Source organism: Pseudorca crassidens, chromosome 2 (genome assembly GCF_039906515.1).
Source record: "Pseudorca crassidens isolate mPseCra1 chromosome 2, mPseCra1.hap1, whole genome shotgun sequence".
In the NCBI taxonomy this organism is placed as follows: domain Eukaryota; kingdom Metazoa; phylum Chordata; class Mammalia; order Artiodactyla; family Delphinidae; genus Pseudorca; species Pseudorca crassidens.
Genome location: NC_090297.1, coordinates 7,987,687 through 8,002,418, shown reverse-complemented (window position 1 = coordinate 8,002,418; position 14,732 = coordinate 7,987,687). Strand labels below are relative to the sequence as shown.

Sequence of the window (14,732 nt, the reverse complement as noted above, 5' to 3'; positions counted from 1 at the left end):
GGCCGGGAGGGCGGCCGAATTTCGAATTTCGGGCGTGCAAGGAGATTTCTCTTCCACCTTTTTAAAGCTCTTGCCCAGGTCCTCTCTCCTTGGTAAGTGGGTTTCCAATTAAGGTTTTTCTGCTCATCGGAAGCCCTCCTCTGGTGTGCTCCAGCTGATATCCAAACAGAGCTCACGGTCAGCACACAATTTTCAAGAACAATCAAAATACCTAGCTTAGCATGGCAAAAACAGCCAACAAAACAACTACTTTTAAAGGGGGATCTCAAAATGCAAACATCTCAAACAAACGACACCTCCATTTAGGCAGAAAAACAACTTTCTTTTGAAATCCAGTTTCCCCAGCGTAACAGCCCTCTTTCAACTATAGACAATAGAGCGACAGTGACACCCAATGGCCTACAAGTTCATCCCAACTGAGCATTCCCCCGGCTCTCCCCGAGGTGGGTCTCAGGCCCAGAGTTCCTGTGCCAACATGGAAGCTAGAAGGAAGTATCAGCTACTCATCAAGAAGCTGAAGTGCTAATGGATAAATTTCTTGCCACTACATGGAACACACACACAGTATGTAATCATGCACGTGTGTACAAACAGCACATCCGAGCACACGTCAGTACAGTCTTTCTGGCGGGTGACGTGAGAACGTGCGTACATGCACACACACAGATGCACAATACGTGGACTCAGCCACACTGTACAAATCAACTTGGAGTGGGAGAAAAGATGCCAGACGTAGTTCACTGCCATTTCAGAATCTGACTCTGCCATTTCAAATGTCACATAGATATATACACACACACACATACACAACAAACTTATAATATGTATACGCTATATGGGTTTTTAATATACTTTCTCCTTTTTTTTTTTTTTCCTGTTTCCTTTCTTTTTCTTCTTCTTTTCTTTTTTGGCTACTCATTACCATTCTTTAACTGTTACAATTTATATCAGCATATAATGTTAAATAATTACAGGGAGCCAAGCACACTCTAGTGAGGATATAAACGCGCTGTGGGAATCTACAGATTTAAACAAATAACACTCACAGCAGGGGGTGAGCGGATGAATTAGCATTAATATCTTGCCTGGGAGATCCCAGTGCACTGGTACTGCTTAAATACAGATCTTTTCTGTAACAGTCAGTATGACAGCTCCCAGCAACACGGCCCCTTTCCCTTTCCCAGTCAATATAGCAGCCAGTGAAAACAGAAACGTCCCTATAGCAATCAATATAGCAGCCAGCTAAAATAAACCCTTCCCTTTTAAGGGCTATATAATAGTCAGCTAAACGGAAGAATTGGCACCCCTGCTGGATAGCTCAGCAGAGAAGCCAAGGAATGAACAGGCTACAAGCACTAAACGATCCTTCTGCTCCTCCAAAAGGCCCTGCCCAGGAAGGGAGAAGACATCCATAGGTAGGCAACCCAGAGGGAGCCTGTGGAGAGACACTTGGCAGGCTGCTCCTGGTCCCAAGGAGTAAATGTGCAGGGCACCCCTAACTGAGGTTTAATTAATACGGCCAGAAACTCTAGAATCCTTGTTCAAACTGTCAGCTGGAACGAGGGAACATCTCTCTCCAGTGAGGAGTGAGAGTATCTTGATTTGAACCCCGCTTTGCCCCCGCCCTGCTCCCACCCTAGCCCCAGAAGGGAAGAGTATTAAGTTAACAGCCTGTGGTTTTCTATTTTCCTGCAGCAGGAATAGTGGTTGTGTCAGAAACAGACATCGAGCCAAGTGGGTGAAAACACAGCATTCTATGTTGAAAGCTGCCCTGCAGATTAACAGAACTCATGTTTAAAACTCACAGCCATCAAATTTATTAAATACTGTAATGATATCATATTTTCCCCCATTCACAGCATAGAAAATACTCTCCTTCCTTAGAGACATATAGGAAAGAAGTTTTCCTGCAACAGAATTCAGAGGATGGCTCACTCTGAAGGCCCAACTAGACCAAAGGCCTTTAAAAAAAGAAAAAGAAAAACAACAAGGAACATTTAAGAGAGGCTCCTGTGCATCTGAAGTAATTGTTCTTTTTCATTATAACTAGCTACTTCTAAAATTAGTTCAGTAAGATTTATGAATTTGATAAATGTGGAATATGACCACTGACACCAGTGCAGGTTTCCCACAAATACTCCTGAAGTTAATGCTGGGATTTGGTTATGCTCCAAAGCAGATGAACATCAGGGACCCACCCCACCTTCATTAAAATTCCACAATCTGTCTGCCATCCTTTTGAGTAAACCCACAGAGGGTCCCTGTTTCCCTGGCCAGGTGTTTATCACCCAATGATGTTCATGTCATCAATCAGGTGACTCAGTCAAGTGCCACAGTGTCAGAAACTGCAGGAAGAAAGATCCGACAAGTCCTAGTTTGAGAGCTCAAGTCCTTAAAAATTTAGATCCTGACACCCCACCTAAGCCGTGAGAATGCTCTCTTTTACTTCAGGAATTCCAGATAAATGCCATCTTAGGAGAGAAAAAGGTTAATAAGATCAAGGCCCTCTCCTGGCAATCAACATTCTGTGTAGGAACCCTATAGGCCGTCCTAGGAAAGCCTAGCAAGCTTAGTCACACTGTGATCCTGGTACCCATTCAAGGGAGGAAATGGATACGTGGGGAGACCCACGATTTTGCAAAATGCAGTATCACAAAAAGTGAGTTCCTGTTACGATTTGACATGGCATTAGCTTCTAGAGCTGAAGCCAGTGAGTACTTTATAAAATTCAATGTACGTGGATGTTTCCATTTCTAAACCACACACAGAAACTGGGGGGGCGTAGACTCTCAATCTGATGGCAGTAAACCTGGAGAGAACTCATCACGATGTTAGCAGAGACTCCACTTCAACTACAGATGCCATCACGATCATCATCAAAGCAGTGGGCGGAGTGTGGGGGGTGTGCAGGGGAGAAAGAGGGAGAAAGAGAGACAAATGAAAGGGAAAATAATTATGAACGGGAAGGAGAAAAGAGAGACATGAAAGAAAAGATCACAGATAACAGAAGAGGTAACAAAATAAAAACAGAAAGACGAAAACCTTACTTTGGCATTTACAGTTTAAAGGTTTCAGGGCATTTTATGAAATGACAGTTGCAATAAAACAAACAGAATGGTGAGTCATCTGGTTTCCAACTTCTGAGTCAAAAGGGGCTGTTTCTAGACAAACTACAAAGCAGCACTGCTGCCTGCACACTTAACGATGCCTATCACAGCTACAGAACAGGATGTGGAGAGAGAGAACGGGGAGGTGGGAGTGAGCACTGTCTTTGCTGGTCTCAGTGTCCCTGTGAATAAAGACTGTCAAGATTTAAACCATAATAATGGAAAGGCTATAAAGGTCTCAGCCATAATGTTTCCTCTGATGTTCCCTTTCATAAAATGCCCGCTTTATGTTGCCTACGTGGCAATGGTACACTAAACATCTGCGTACCAGTGGGAATGCTGCACCCTAAGTTCCCAGCGGGCAGCAACTGGGCACTCCAGCCCCTTGGCTCACCATCACCATCTACATAAGTGAGCGCGCGCGGGCATGCACGCACGCACGCACGCAGAGACACACACACACGCCACAAGCATGTGCTGAGTGCCTACTTCCTGCTAGGAGCTGAGGGATAAGGATGTGTGCCCACTGCATACAGGGTTCAGCAAGGGGCCTAGGTGCGAAATACCCAGGAAACAAACAAACGAAAAATGTATTCTGCTTGGAAATGTGGCCATACGGCACAGGGACTCCTTTGCCACTTTAGCACCTAGCAGCCCTACACAAGAGTTTGGCAGCCTAACAGTGAGACGTAACTTTTCCCCGTCCTGTGCCAGAGCAAAGTGGATAAGCTGGAATACAAATCAGATAAACGCTCAAAAAGGGGGCTGAACTGGGCACCCACAAAGACTTGCCTTTACTTGGACTTGGCAGACGAAACTATACAGAAAACCGCTGGTTTCAAGAGAATCTTATCTGTAGCCTGTCACCTAACCATTCTAGGCACCAGGGAGCCGCAAAGAAAACAGAAACAAAACCTCTCCCCGTTAATACTGTGTAGACATGACAAAGAGGCAGGAACTAAGAAAGAACAAGGTGGACGTGAAAACCACATGTAGGGATAAAATGAAGTTGAAATCTGTACATCAGGGAGACCGTGTGATGCAATTAGGGAAGCCAAGGTACAAAGTTAGGAAAGGACCAATCTGGTCAAGCCCAGGGGCAGATGCAGAATGATAACTCGAGTTTGCTGGGTAGGCAGCCAGTGCCAACCACAAACCATCACTGGGCTGTTTTCCCTGTTGATCTATAATTGGCGAGTCTGTGATAGAGCTACCAATTATCGTTAGACCCCCTGTATTTAGTTCACAGACAAAGGGAAGCAGGAGAGACCAGTTAGTAATGAGTAAGTAATGGCCACTAAAATACATCGTATTTTACTGAGCTGCTTTGGCAGGAAAAGCCATTCAGAAAATAAAAAGTGAAAGAATAAAATAAGCTAGAGAAACTCAATTTTCTTCTTCCTTCCTCCCAAAGCCACAGTTAGGATAAAATGAGGTTTGTGCGGGTTAATCCTTATGAGGTAAGAAAAAAATGATTAAATACATTAAAAAAATCAATTGTACATTAAACCAAATCCAGGAACTGCAAAAACAAACGCTGCAGCGTTCCTCCAACCGGTATTAGCTCTGCCGGTCTGGTCAGCAGGGGATACCCCACCAGCCGGAGCCCGCTGAGGTAAATGGAAGCTGAGCAGAGAGGAAGGGAGAAAAATGGAGCAGGGAGGGGCTGGGGAGGGGTGCGGAACCACAGACCTGGATTTCACTGGAATAAAGTTATTCCTAGACAGTACAAAGGAAGAAATAAAGTGTCTTATATAAATGGGGCTCTGGAGACCAGGCTGAATTCTTCAAAAATCCAATAGAAATAACAATAATGATAATCATCATCGTTTGATAAACAGAAGTTATAAACCACTTTGCTGTCAAATGATCTGCCACTATTTCTAGTTATTTCTTCTGTTCATTAGCAGATTCTATTAAGCGCCATTTTTCAGAGAGACGACAGAGAGCAAGCTGGAGAGGTGAGGTTAGGAGGCGTGCCTTTGTCTCTGAGGAAAGCCACTCTCGGAGCCGGGATGGAAGCTCCCACCCTTCCCCAGCATGCCGGGGTCCTCAGGGTCCTCGGATGAAAGCCTGCAAGAAGGCAGAGCCTGGGAGCACTGGTCACCAGCTCCTCCCACGGTGGAGTCAGGACTGAGAAGTCTCAGCTAGTCCTAGATAAACCTCACAGGGCTGAAACGTCGCGGCCAATTTGCTTCTCCGTGTGTACTGCAAAACTCCGGTTCTGCCTGCAACCAGCCCTCCTCCTTTCTGTCCCCTGCTTCAGCCACACAACTGGAAGAAGACCTGAGAGTCAGGGCCACGGTGAAATATGTGCTTCTGGGATGGGGGTAGTCATTCGTTCACTTCAGCAAGGCACAAGCTGGCCATATGCATCTTGGGCCCCAAAGGCTAAAAGGATTGGCAAATCCAGAGTTTCCTCCTTAATGTGCTTATGAAATGAGTCATTTAGAATTGAAGAGAAACCTCCATAAGCCCAGCTTGGGAGTGGGGGTGGGGAAGGTTAAGGCACATGCTGACAGGAAGGACAGATGATCAACCACATGACAGTGGTGTTCCCAACAGAATAAAGGCCCGTGTCCACAGGGGAAAGTTTCAAAACATCCAAACAGTATTAGAGTGGGTTATCAATGGCAACAAGTAAGATGTGACAAGATTTTACTCTCCTGAAGACATTCTCCTATCTTCAAAGCAAGTGACTTTTGCCGCCTTAATTCTGACAGTGAAGGATCTGTGGATGTTGATGGGGACAGAGATAAAGGATTTATCTGAGGGGGCAGAGAAAGCAGAGACGGAAGATCCTGAACACTGTGGTTTCTTATGTGGAGTCAAAAGCGGAGCGCTCAATTGTGGACCCTTCCCTCTGCCAGCAGGAGAGGGAACGATAAGCGGCTGCTGCCCCCTAGAAGCTACCAGGGACACAGCACCTTGCTCCACAGACAGAGATGAAAGATCCTATTATCTCGCCTCCATCCCGTAGCCTGTCATTAGTGAGGTACATGGGTGCAGAAACCTCCTCCAAGCACGAGGAGGCCCACATCACCTCTGATAAATTAATAGGTGCCTTTTCAACAGCTAAGATGCATACAAAAGACTCCAACCAGCCAGTGCGCATGAAGGCAGAGGCTTCAGAGGAAGCACAGGCTCACCAGGCAGCACCTGAACAAGCCAAAGCCCTCTCCCAGACTTCTGTGCTCTGCGAGGCGGGCACGCTGCCCCTGCCTGCCCTCCCACCCTGCTCAAGTCTGACGGAGAGAAGAGCTCAGCAGTGCGGGCGTTAGGGTTTATACATCCCAGCCCTGCCGCTGACTAGCTGTGGGAACCTGACTGCCCTGGGCTTGTTTCCTCACTGTAAAATGAGGAAGAGTGATCCTCGCCGGTTTGCTGGGATGAAACAAGATAACAAAAATAAGGAAACCAGCACGGAGGCCAGCACATTATATGGCAGAAGTCCTCCTGACCTATGTGATCAGAGCTAGCAATTGGTCAGTTAACTGAAAAATCAGTTAAAGCAGGGAATCATTAAAAACGGGGTCTTATCTACATACCTTAAACGTTTCACATTAACTTAAAACCTATAAACAAACCTGCGGTCATTTGCTAATCTTTTGATGTAGAGCCAAGACCTTCTCTTTGAGTGTGGGACCCACACGCCGGAGTTCCCAGACGTCTTTCTTGCATAAACTTCACCCGTAACACACCCTTCACAATTTCTAAAGCAAAGCGAGCCCTTAAAAGACATTAGCAAAGCAAACTGAAGTACAGAATACTTCTAGATTGTTAGGATCTTCCCCACTCACACCTAAAAAGACAGCAATCTTTTTAGCAGTTTGCATTTACCAAAACATTCAGCTTAGTTTTCACAGAACCCTCTTTTTACATTTATGTTTACAACATTTATAGATCACTCTGCTCACATTATATTTCACCTGTTTATAGCATATTTAACAAAATTGCCTAATTCGCTAACAAATCAACTGGCCCACGGGTTCAAGACAAGCTGACGTCCTCCTGGTCTGCAGAAGGGGTGTGGGTGTGGATGTGACCAGCCAGGAGCTGCCCAGTCAAGAGCACCCGGCACCATGACAGTGAAGCAGTTTCTAATGAAAGCTCTTGACACTTTCTCAAAAATATGTATTTATTGGTGCTGCCACTTCATTTCACAAGAGATCTGATATGAGTCAAAGAAAAGGATACAGCAAACAGAAGGTATGAGGAAAGGGAAAAAAAACGATGTTTAATGAATGCTGTTTACTCTCCCACTTCTCCATCAAAACCCATTTTCAGCAAACTGTGGAAAAACTAAACCATGTATATACGTATGATCAACTTGTGTGCCTGATTCTATCAGCAGCTCCTCCCCTCCAAGCTGGAAAAGGCAGCCCTGCCCCTGAAGATGCTCTTGCCATGGCCTGACTGGACCACAGTGGACACACAGAGAAAGGCCTCTTGGTGCTACCCCAGGGCACCACTCCGCAGACTCTTGTGAGCACAAGCAGGAGACCGGGGCCACCAGGGCCACCAAAGGCAAGAGGCCACAAAAGCGGCAGCACATCTTCTCCCTGACAGGGGCAATCCAGCCCCATCCAGGGGGGCCAGGAGACGGCTCCTGTCGGCCTCGGTGTCAGGGAGCACCCCACGCAGATTTACTGCAAGCATCACTCAGCGTCGGTCCCATCTCTAGACTGTGCAGACAAACTCATAATGGCAGAGAGAAGATTTGTGGAGCAACAGGCATAAATCTTGGTTATAACTACAAACCATAAAAGAAAGGAGAGCTGGGAGGGAAGGAGGGAGGGCCGCAATCACGTCCTTCTCCAAAGCACCACTTTATCTTCCCGCAGCTTCTCAGCGTAGAGTGGGGTTAACTACAAGAGGGGATTTTTCAAACCCAAACTGGTCTGCATGGTTTGACAATGGGCTAAAATATTTTAAATTGAAATTACCCTCAAAAGCAGAGGGCATACGGCTGCCTTAAGTATGACATTCAGTGCTTCACAAACTGGGGGCTCGTAAGGGATTTGCTGAGTTTGCCACATGGAATACCCACCTTTAGGTCACACTTTAAAAGCAGCTTTTGAGTAAAAATTCTTTCAAATAAGATAATGACTGATTTAAAACAACAGAAAACATTTTCAGAAGGTCACCCTGCCCAAATAAGAGCTCTATACATCCCATGCCCAGCCAACGCCTGGGTAGAACTCTGAGACTGTGTCTCCAGGACGAAAGGAAGAAAACAAAACCTCTTCTCAAAGAGGCTGGTGACAAGATGAAAAACCCAACTCCCCTGATCACTGTGGCTCTGAAAAAAGGCACTTGAGCGCTCAGCTCCCTGGTTCCCACTCCAGAATGAGGACACTGTTCAGTTATCCAATAGTCAGGGCCTCTGATTACAGAAACGACAGCAAGTATAAAGTATTACCACAAAAGCCAGAAACCCAAAACATAAACAAAGCTGAATAACAATCTCAAATTCCATTTCTCTAATTATTACTCCTAAGAGTTCAGATTCATCTAATAATTATTTGTAAAAGGACACCTTAAAACTGAAAAAACAACCTCTTCATTTACCTGAAGGAGGAAAGAACTGAAAGGCCACAGCCTCGTCTACTCAACAAACCTTCTCAGTCTGTAATAGGAAGGACAGAGTAGGAAGAGGCAGTAATTTCAAAATCAGTAAGTAGCCTAGAGACTACAGAGAAGCCACCCAGAGACGGAATGAGGCTTTTCTCAAGTTCATCCATTTCAGCATTTAGTTCTCTCCAGTTTCCTCCCCCCATCTGCAGGACAGGCAGGAATCTCAGGCACCCTCCCGACAAGGGGTGCCAATGTTAAAAGAGCAGCGTTTTCCACAGGTGATGAGAGGAGAGTGGGGAAGGAGGAAAGCCAACATTTCCTCCTACCTAGGTGCCCAGGCCTCCAGCCCACAGCAGCATCCCAACGGAGGAGCACCACAAGCCCCACCCTCTGGCTGCTGACACTCGATTTAGGTTCCAAGTTTCTCACAGCAGCCATGAGGGGTGCCTCCTGCCTTTGGTACCATAAGTACCAAATCTGCAGATGATTCACTTTTTACAAATAAATAAATAGAGCATATTTAGGATTATCCCTATAATATCACCCCCAGTCACTGCTTCTAGGCAGACCCTGAGTGGGAAACAAGAGGTGGAGATTACAGTTCACTTCAGCAAACCTAACTCTGCTACACCCACAGAAATCAACCACTACAGACCCTTTAAATAATAATGCTTAATACTTTAGATTTGCCATATTTATTTATTCTTCCTGGAAAAATGACAATTTCCTGAAATCTCTAAGTGGCTAGTTTTATTATCCCTGTGCTTGTAAAACACTTTCATGAATACACTATTAAAATCAATTTTATTTCCCCACCAAGTGCTTTGAATTTTGTAAAATAAATATATGTGTGTTACATGTTCTGGATATACACATACACACATATGTACATGAGTATATACACAAAGAAATGCATTGAGCATGGGAATGTCATTCTTCAGAAATGTTTTGGTGGGGAAAAACATAAGAATCACCTATCCACAGTGAGCCCACCAACAAGTATACCCAAGTATCAATACTTGAACCACAAAAGATACAAATATAGGGGAGACTGTGCCAGAAGTACGTGTGAGAGGTCTCCAGGAGACAGGCAACCAGCCACGGCTCTCTTAAAGAGAAGCTCACAAACTAGCTCCCTGAATTCATCAAGATATTAACGGCCTTTTGATTACCAGCCTCTGGTTAACTGACTTAAAAACCAAAGAGGAAACCTTCGGTGTTCCAGGCATAAGGTGGATGAGCTCCCCAGAAGGGTGGAGATCAAACACATGATGCAGAACCGCCCCCTCCCCCCTCAAGGTTCTGTCTTAGCCTCAGGGAGAAACCTGAGGATACATGATACTTCCGTACTTCAGATATGTGAAACCTAAAAAATTAAAAAAAAAAAAAAAACGGGGCTTCCGGTGGCGCAGTGGTTGAGAGTCCGCCTGCCGATGCATGGTACACAGGTTCGTGCCCCGGTCTGGGAAGATCCCACATGCTGCGGAGCGGCTGGGCCCGTGAGCCATGGCCACTGAGCCTGAGCGTCCGGAGCCTGTGCTCCGCAAAGGGAGAGGTCACAACAGTGAGAGGCCCGCGTACCGCAAAAAAAAAAAAAAAATGGTACTCAGGGGAGGGTGGGGGGAATGGGTGAAAATGGTCAAAAGGAACAAACTTCCAGTTATACAATACATAAGCCATGGGAACGCAATGTTTAAAAAAAAAAAGAATTCAGCATACTAAAAATATTAATCCTAGGGAATGTGATAAAGTAGAATTACCATCATCATTTATAAAGGTACATTAATTGTAGTTTGGGATTATTTTGGTAGAGGGATGCTGGGAAAAGGATAGAAACAAAAAACAAACAAAAACCAAAACCTATACCTACAGGTTAGAGGAAGAGAAGATTCATCCATTAGAAAGAAGTTGGTGTCAAAGAGCAAAACGCTGAAATTCTAGTTTAGCCCAAATTCATAAGTGTTGTATAAAGTAGGTAAGCAACAGAATTGCTGAATATTGAGGAGCTTGTTGTACTGAAACAAGGGAGCATATTTATTGCTGCTTCAAATACCCTAAACTCACATGACTAGAAGGACTCTCAAGACATTACTTAACCCCTGTTTCTGTATCCAAGCAAGAGAGGAACCGAGTTACTCCACGCAGACAACTGTCCACCCATTCTTACAGATCTATTGACTAGGCAGGACTTGATCCTGGCGGAGCAGTGCAGGGACCGACCCAGAACCTCTGTGACGGGCCGAGCACATGCCCACACAGGTGATGAGAAATCATGGGTCTGTGGGAAACTGACAGAAGGTTCTGAACAGGTCTGGGAGACCAGTACTCTGGAGCTTGCCCTGGGAGGCAAAGTTCAGAGAACAAAGTATAAAGAAAAAGTAATCAGCCGTTTTAACTCTGGCAAAGAGTTTTGTCATTTAACAATCAGAGAATTTCAACTGGGAGTTTACAGAATTTATCAAAATGAGTCTGTTTACCAATCACCAGCCCTGAGGACATCATGACATTATAGAGCAATTATCCCACTAATGTGGCCAGAGTTGCTGGGTTGGTTCTTTTGGGAGCGGAGGAGGATTGAAGGGGTAAGAGAAGGTACGTGCAGTGTCCCTATGCGGCTGGAATCAAGACCAGGGGATGGCTATGAACACAAATGTGTCAGTTAGAGACCACAAGACCATACTTATCAACTCAAAATCACAAGCCAGTTTTTATAGCCCAGAGAGGACAGATATGAAAATCAGGCCCTCCTTCCCTAGCAAATAGAGCAAAACAATGATGCAGACACCCAAATACATCCACCGAACAATGAAACTTGCACTGTACTGACTAGTCAATAGAGCCTCTTTTGTTGTAACTCACTTTTTTAATAAAGGGAAAAATTCTTCCAAAGTGCTCATCTAGTTCTGAAAACAAAGAACAAGATTATTTGCCTTCAGCATCCCATGCTTAGCCTTTTTAGTGTAGAGAACAGGCAGCTTCCATTAAGGAATTTTGTGGAAAATATGCACCCCACTCAGTTAAAAACAAAACCAAAAATAACTGAGCATGGTGCTCCCTCAACACTGGACTATCCTATTCCTCCAGACCTGGCTTCAAGTTTCACAAAAACCATCCCTAAGCACCCCCTACCCCCAGAGAACTCTTCCTTCTCTGAATAATGAGGGCTCTCTTATACTCCCAGCCAGGCAATTCTGCACCAAATTATATACAATTTTGTACTGTTTGCTAAAATTATATACAGCCTTGTGCTGTTTGCTAATTGTTTCGCATGTAACAAATGCATTTTCTTCCCCAAATGAAATATATAAATTACTTGGGAAGAAGGCTTAGCTTTATTCTTCCATTGTCTGTTCCTGAGCACCCAGGAGACAGCTAACACACACGGCCTGAGGAATCTCCCCTGGAAAGGTGTGACTTGGGCTGAATGCCTCAGGGCTTTCTGTGGGTGGGCGCTCCCATCCCATCACTTCTCTGGCACCCTATGACTCTCTCCAGCCTGCTGCCGGTTCACAGCAGCTCATCCTCTACCCCCGACCTACTACGCAAGCCGTCACTAGCCCTCGGAGGTTTCTCTGCCTGGCACCCTCCCACTGCCACTCCCAAGAGGCAGAAGTAGCTCACACAAGACCATACAGCTCGGCTGGTGCCCTCATTTAATCAGGCTGCTGCAAACGGCTGACCAAAAGCAATAAGGGCATGACTGAGAGACTGTGGGAGTTTAATATAAAAAAATTAATAAAAAAAAAAGAGGGGAAGGAGAAAGGGTCTACCTTTTAATAGGGCCCTAATTACACAACTCATAGGATCAACCCAAATGAGATGGGAGTTTATTTCGGGGTTTTTTTTTAATTATTGTTTTTATATATATATATAAATTGCTGCTATGTGTTTTCTTTCCTCTGAGCAATTATGCAGCAAGTACGTAAAGAGGGGAAAAAATATTAATTAAATATAAGGTAATTGTAGAGCTGGCCTTGAGAGAATGAATCTGAACTCTGGACGATCGCAGGCTACTAGGGTTTGAAGACTGCTCGGGGCCTCCCAGAAAAGAAAGAAATAAAAATACAACCAACCAACAAGCAGATGCAGAGTACAGCAGGAAAAGACCAGTGCACAGAAACACTAGCAGAGCCAAGGGGCTGCAGCGCTCCAAGTACCCAGAAATCAGTGAGGCTGCCGATTGCCCAGGGCTCATTGCTTGAAAGAATGCCCAGAAGTTTATACAATCACGCCCCAAAAGATGGTCCAGCCACTCTTCTGGTGATCAGTAGTTAAATCCGTAGATTAAAATGTAAAAAGAGGGCATCCCTGGTGGCGCAGTGGTTGAGAGTCCACCTGCCGATGCAGGGGACACGGGTTCGTGCCCCGGTCCGGGAAGATCCCACATGCCGCGGAGCGGCTGGGCCCATGAGCCATGGCCACTGAGCCTGCGCATCTGGAGCCTGTGCTCCGCAACGGGAGAGGCCACAACAGTGAGAGGCCCGCGTACAGAAAAAAAAAAATAGTATAAGCAGATAATGTTGGAAATGAGTATCACAAACCAAATTACTGACCAGGCAAAAATGGAACTCTCTCCCTTACCTGTTCTTCAAAGGCCACCTGAAGTGCCCTCACCCTGAGGAGCAGAATGGCTATTTCAGACAATCAAGCAGCTACTTGGTCAGGCCCAGCAACCTCGCTCCAGCTCAGCCTCCAAAGGTTTCAGGCATCCCACTAATTACCACTGATTCAAACAAGTAAAATGGTGCCTCACCACACCTGGGGCAGATGCTTTCCATTCCAGAAAAGACCAGGCTTTACTAAGGGGAGATCTCGCTAATCCCTGAGTGCCAGAAGAGGAATCAGAAGTTAGAGATCACTTGCGGGCTGTCTCCACAGAGCACCTACTCCTAAAGCGGCACTACTGATGCAAAACTATAGGAGCATAAGGTTTCTTGAAACTCAGTATTTTAATTATTAGAAAATTATACTATATATCATGGCTTCTTACCAGCGGCTCTCGAGGCGCCACATTTTCACTTCCTGGATTAGAGCTTGGCTGCAAAGAAAAATAAAAACAAAAGTAAGATCGCAGTGCCACCCAATGGACATCAAAAAAACCTAAGGTGTGCCATTCTCGAGCAACACACACAAACAACTACTTCTCATATTTCTCACCAGTTTTCCATACCGCAGAGTGTTCTGTGGTGGGTTACCTGTAAGAAGCAGCCCGAAGAAGAGCCTGAATTTGCCAGTGAACACGAAGAGACTGTTTCTGGGTTTACTGTCACGGCACCTCAAGAAGGCTGCATTTAGCTTAGGAGGGCCCTGGCAGCTGAGCAGCAGGGGCTGGGGACCATCACAAAATCCGCAGCAATAGGAGAAGTCCACAAAAGCCTTTAAGTGAAAGCCAAACTTCCCTTTTGCCGTGTCTCCCCCGCCACTGACCAGCGAGAGCAGAGCAAAAGTGGAGAACCAAATTCAGCCACAAGGGGGCCCCAGTTGCCCACGCTCAGCATTTTCTCTGGGCATCTATTTGGAGCCAAGGAAGCAGCAAACTATGGACACTGGTTCCTATTTATCACCTGTCACTAAGGATACCAATCCCCAGTAGTAAAGAAAGCCGAGTTTAAATCCGTTTTGTAAATAAGCTAGTGACAAGCTGACAGATAAGCAGAGCAACCCACAGCCAGGCAGCATGTGGCCCACTCACCTGGCCCTAGTCTGTTTCCTTCTCTGGATCTCTCCCCTCACCCTCACACTTACCTTCAACCCTTGGCTGATCTGGCCAAAATTCAGAGAAAGGGAGAGAGAGAGACAGAGACAGACAGACTGGGAGGAAATCTACAAATCTCCAAAAGAAGGAAACAAGCTGCCTGAGAGAGTTATGATTAGTTTACCGTTACTGATGTTCAAACCAATTTCCAATTATCTACAGATAATATCCAGACAAATGAGCTAATCTGTGGGTCTCAGGAGCCAGCCTCCAAACTCCTCCCAGCTAGTCAGATGGCAAGTGCCAAGCCTCCTGGGAAAAAGGATAGAAGGTGGAAGAGGAGAAAGTCCAGT

General features: G+C 45.5%; 1 protein-coding gene across 5 annotated transcripts in view; it reads right to left on the bottom strand.

The window, feature by feature from the left end:
- The window catches only part of PEX14 (peroxisomal biogenesis factor 14), a 137,331-nt gene that overhangs the window by 106,321 nt on the left and 16,278 nt on the right, over positions 1-14,732 (bottom strand). For 3 of the 5 annotated variants that reach the window (XM_067720065.1, XM_067720038.1, XM_067720056.1), the window contains exon 2: positions 13,675-13,722. The exons of the other annotated variants lie outside the window; for them this stretch is intronic. In XM_067720065.1, the coding sequence (XP_067576166.1) occupies positions 13,675-13,722 (48 nt within the window). The remainder of the gene's footprint in view (positions 1-13,674; positions 13,723-14,732) is intronic. 5 annotated transcript variants of the gene reach the window in all.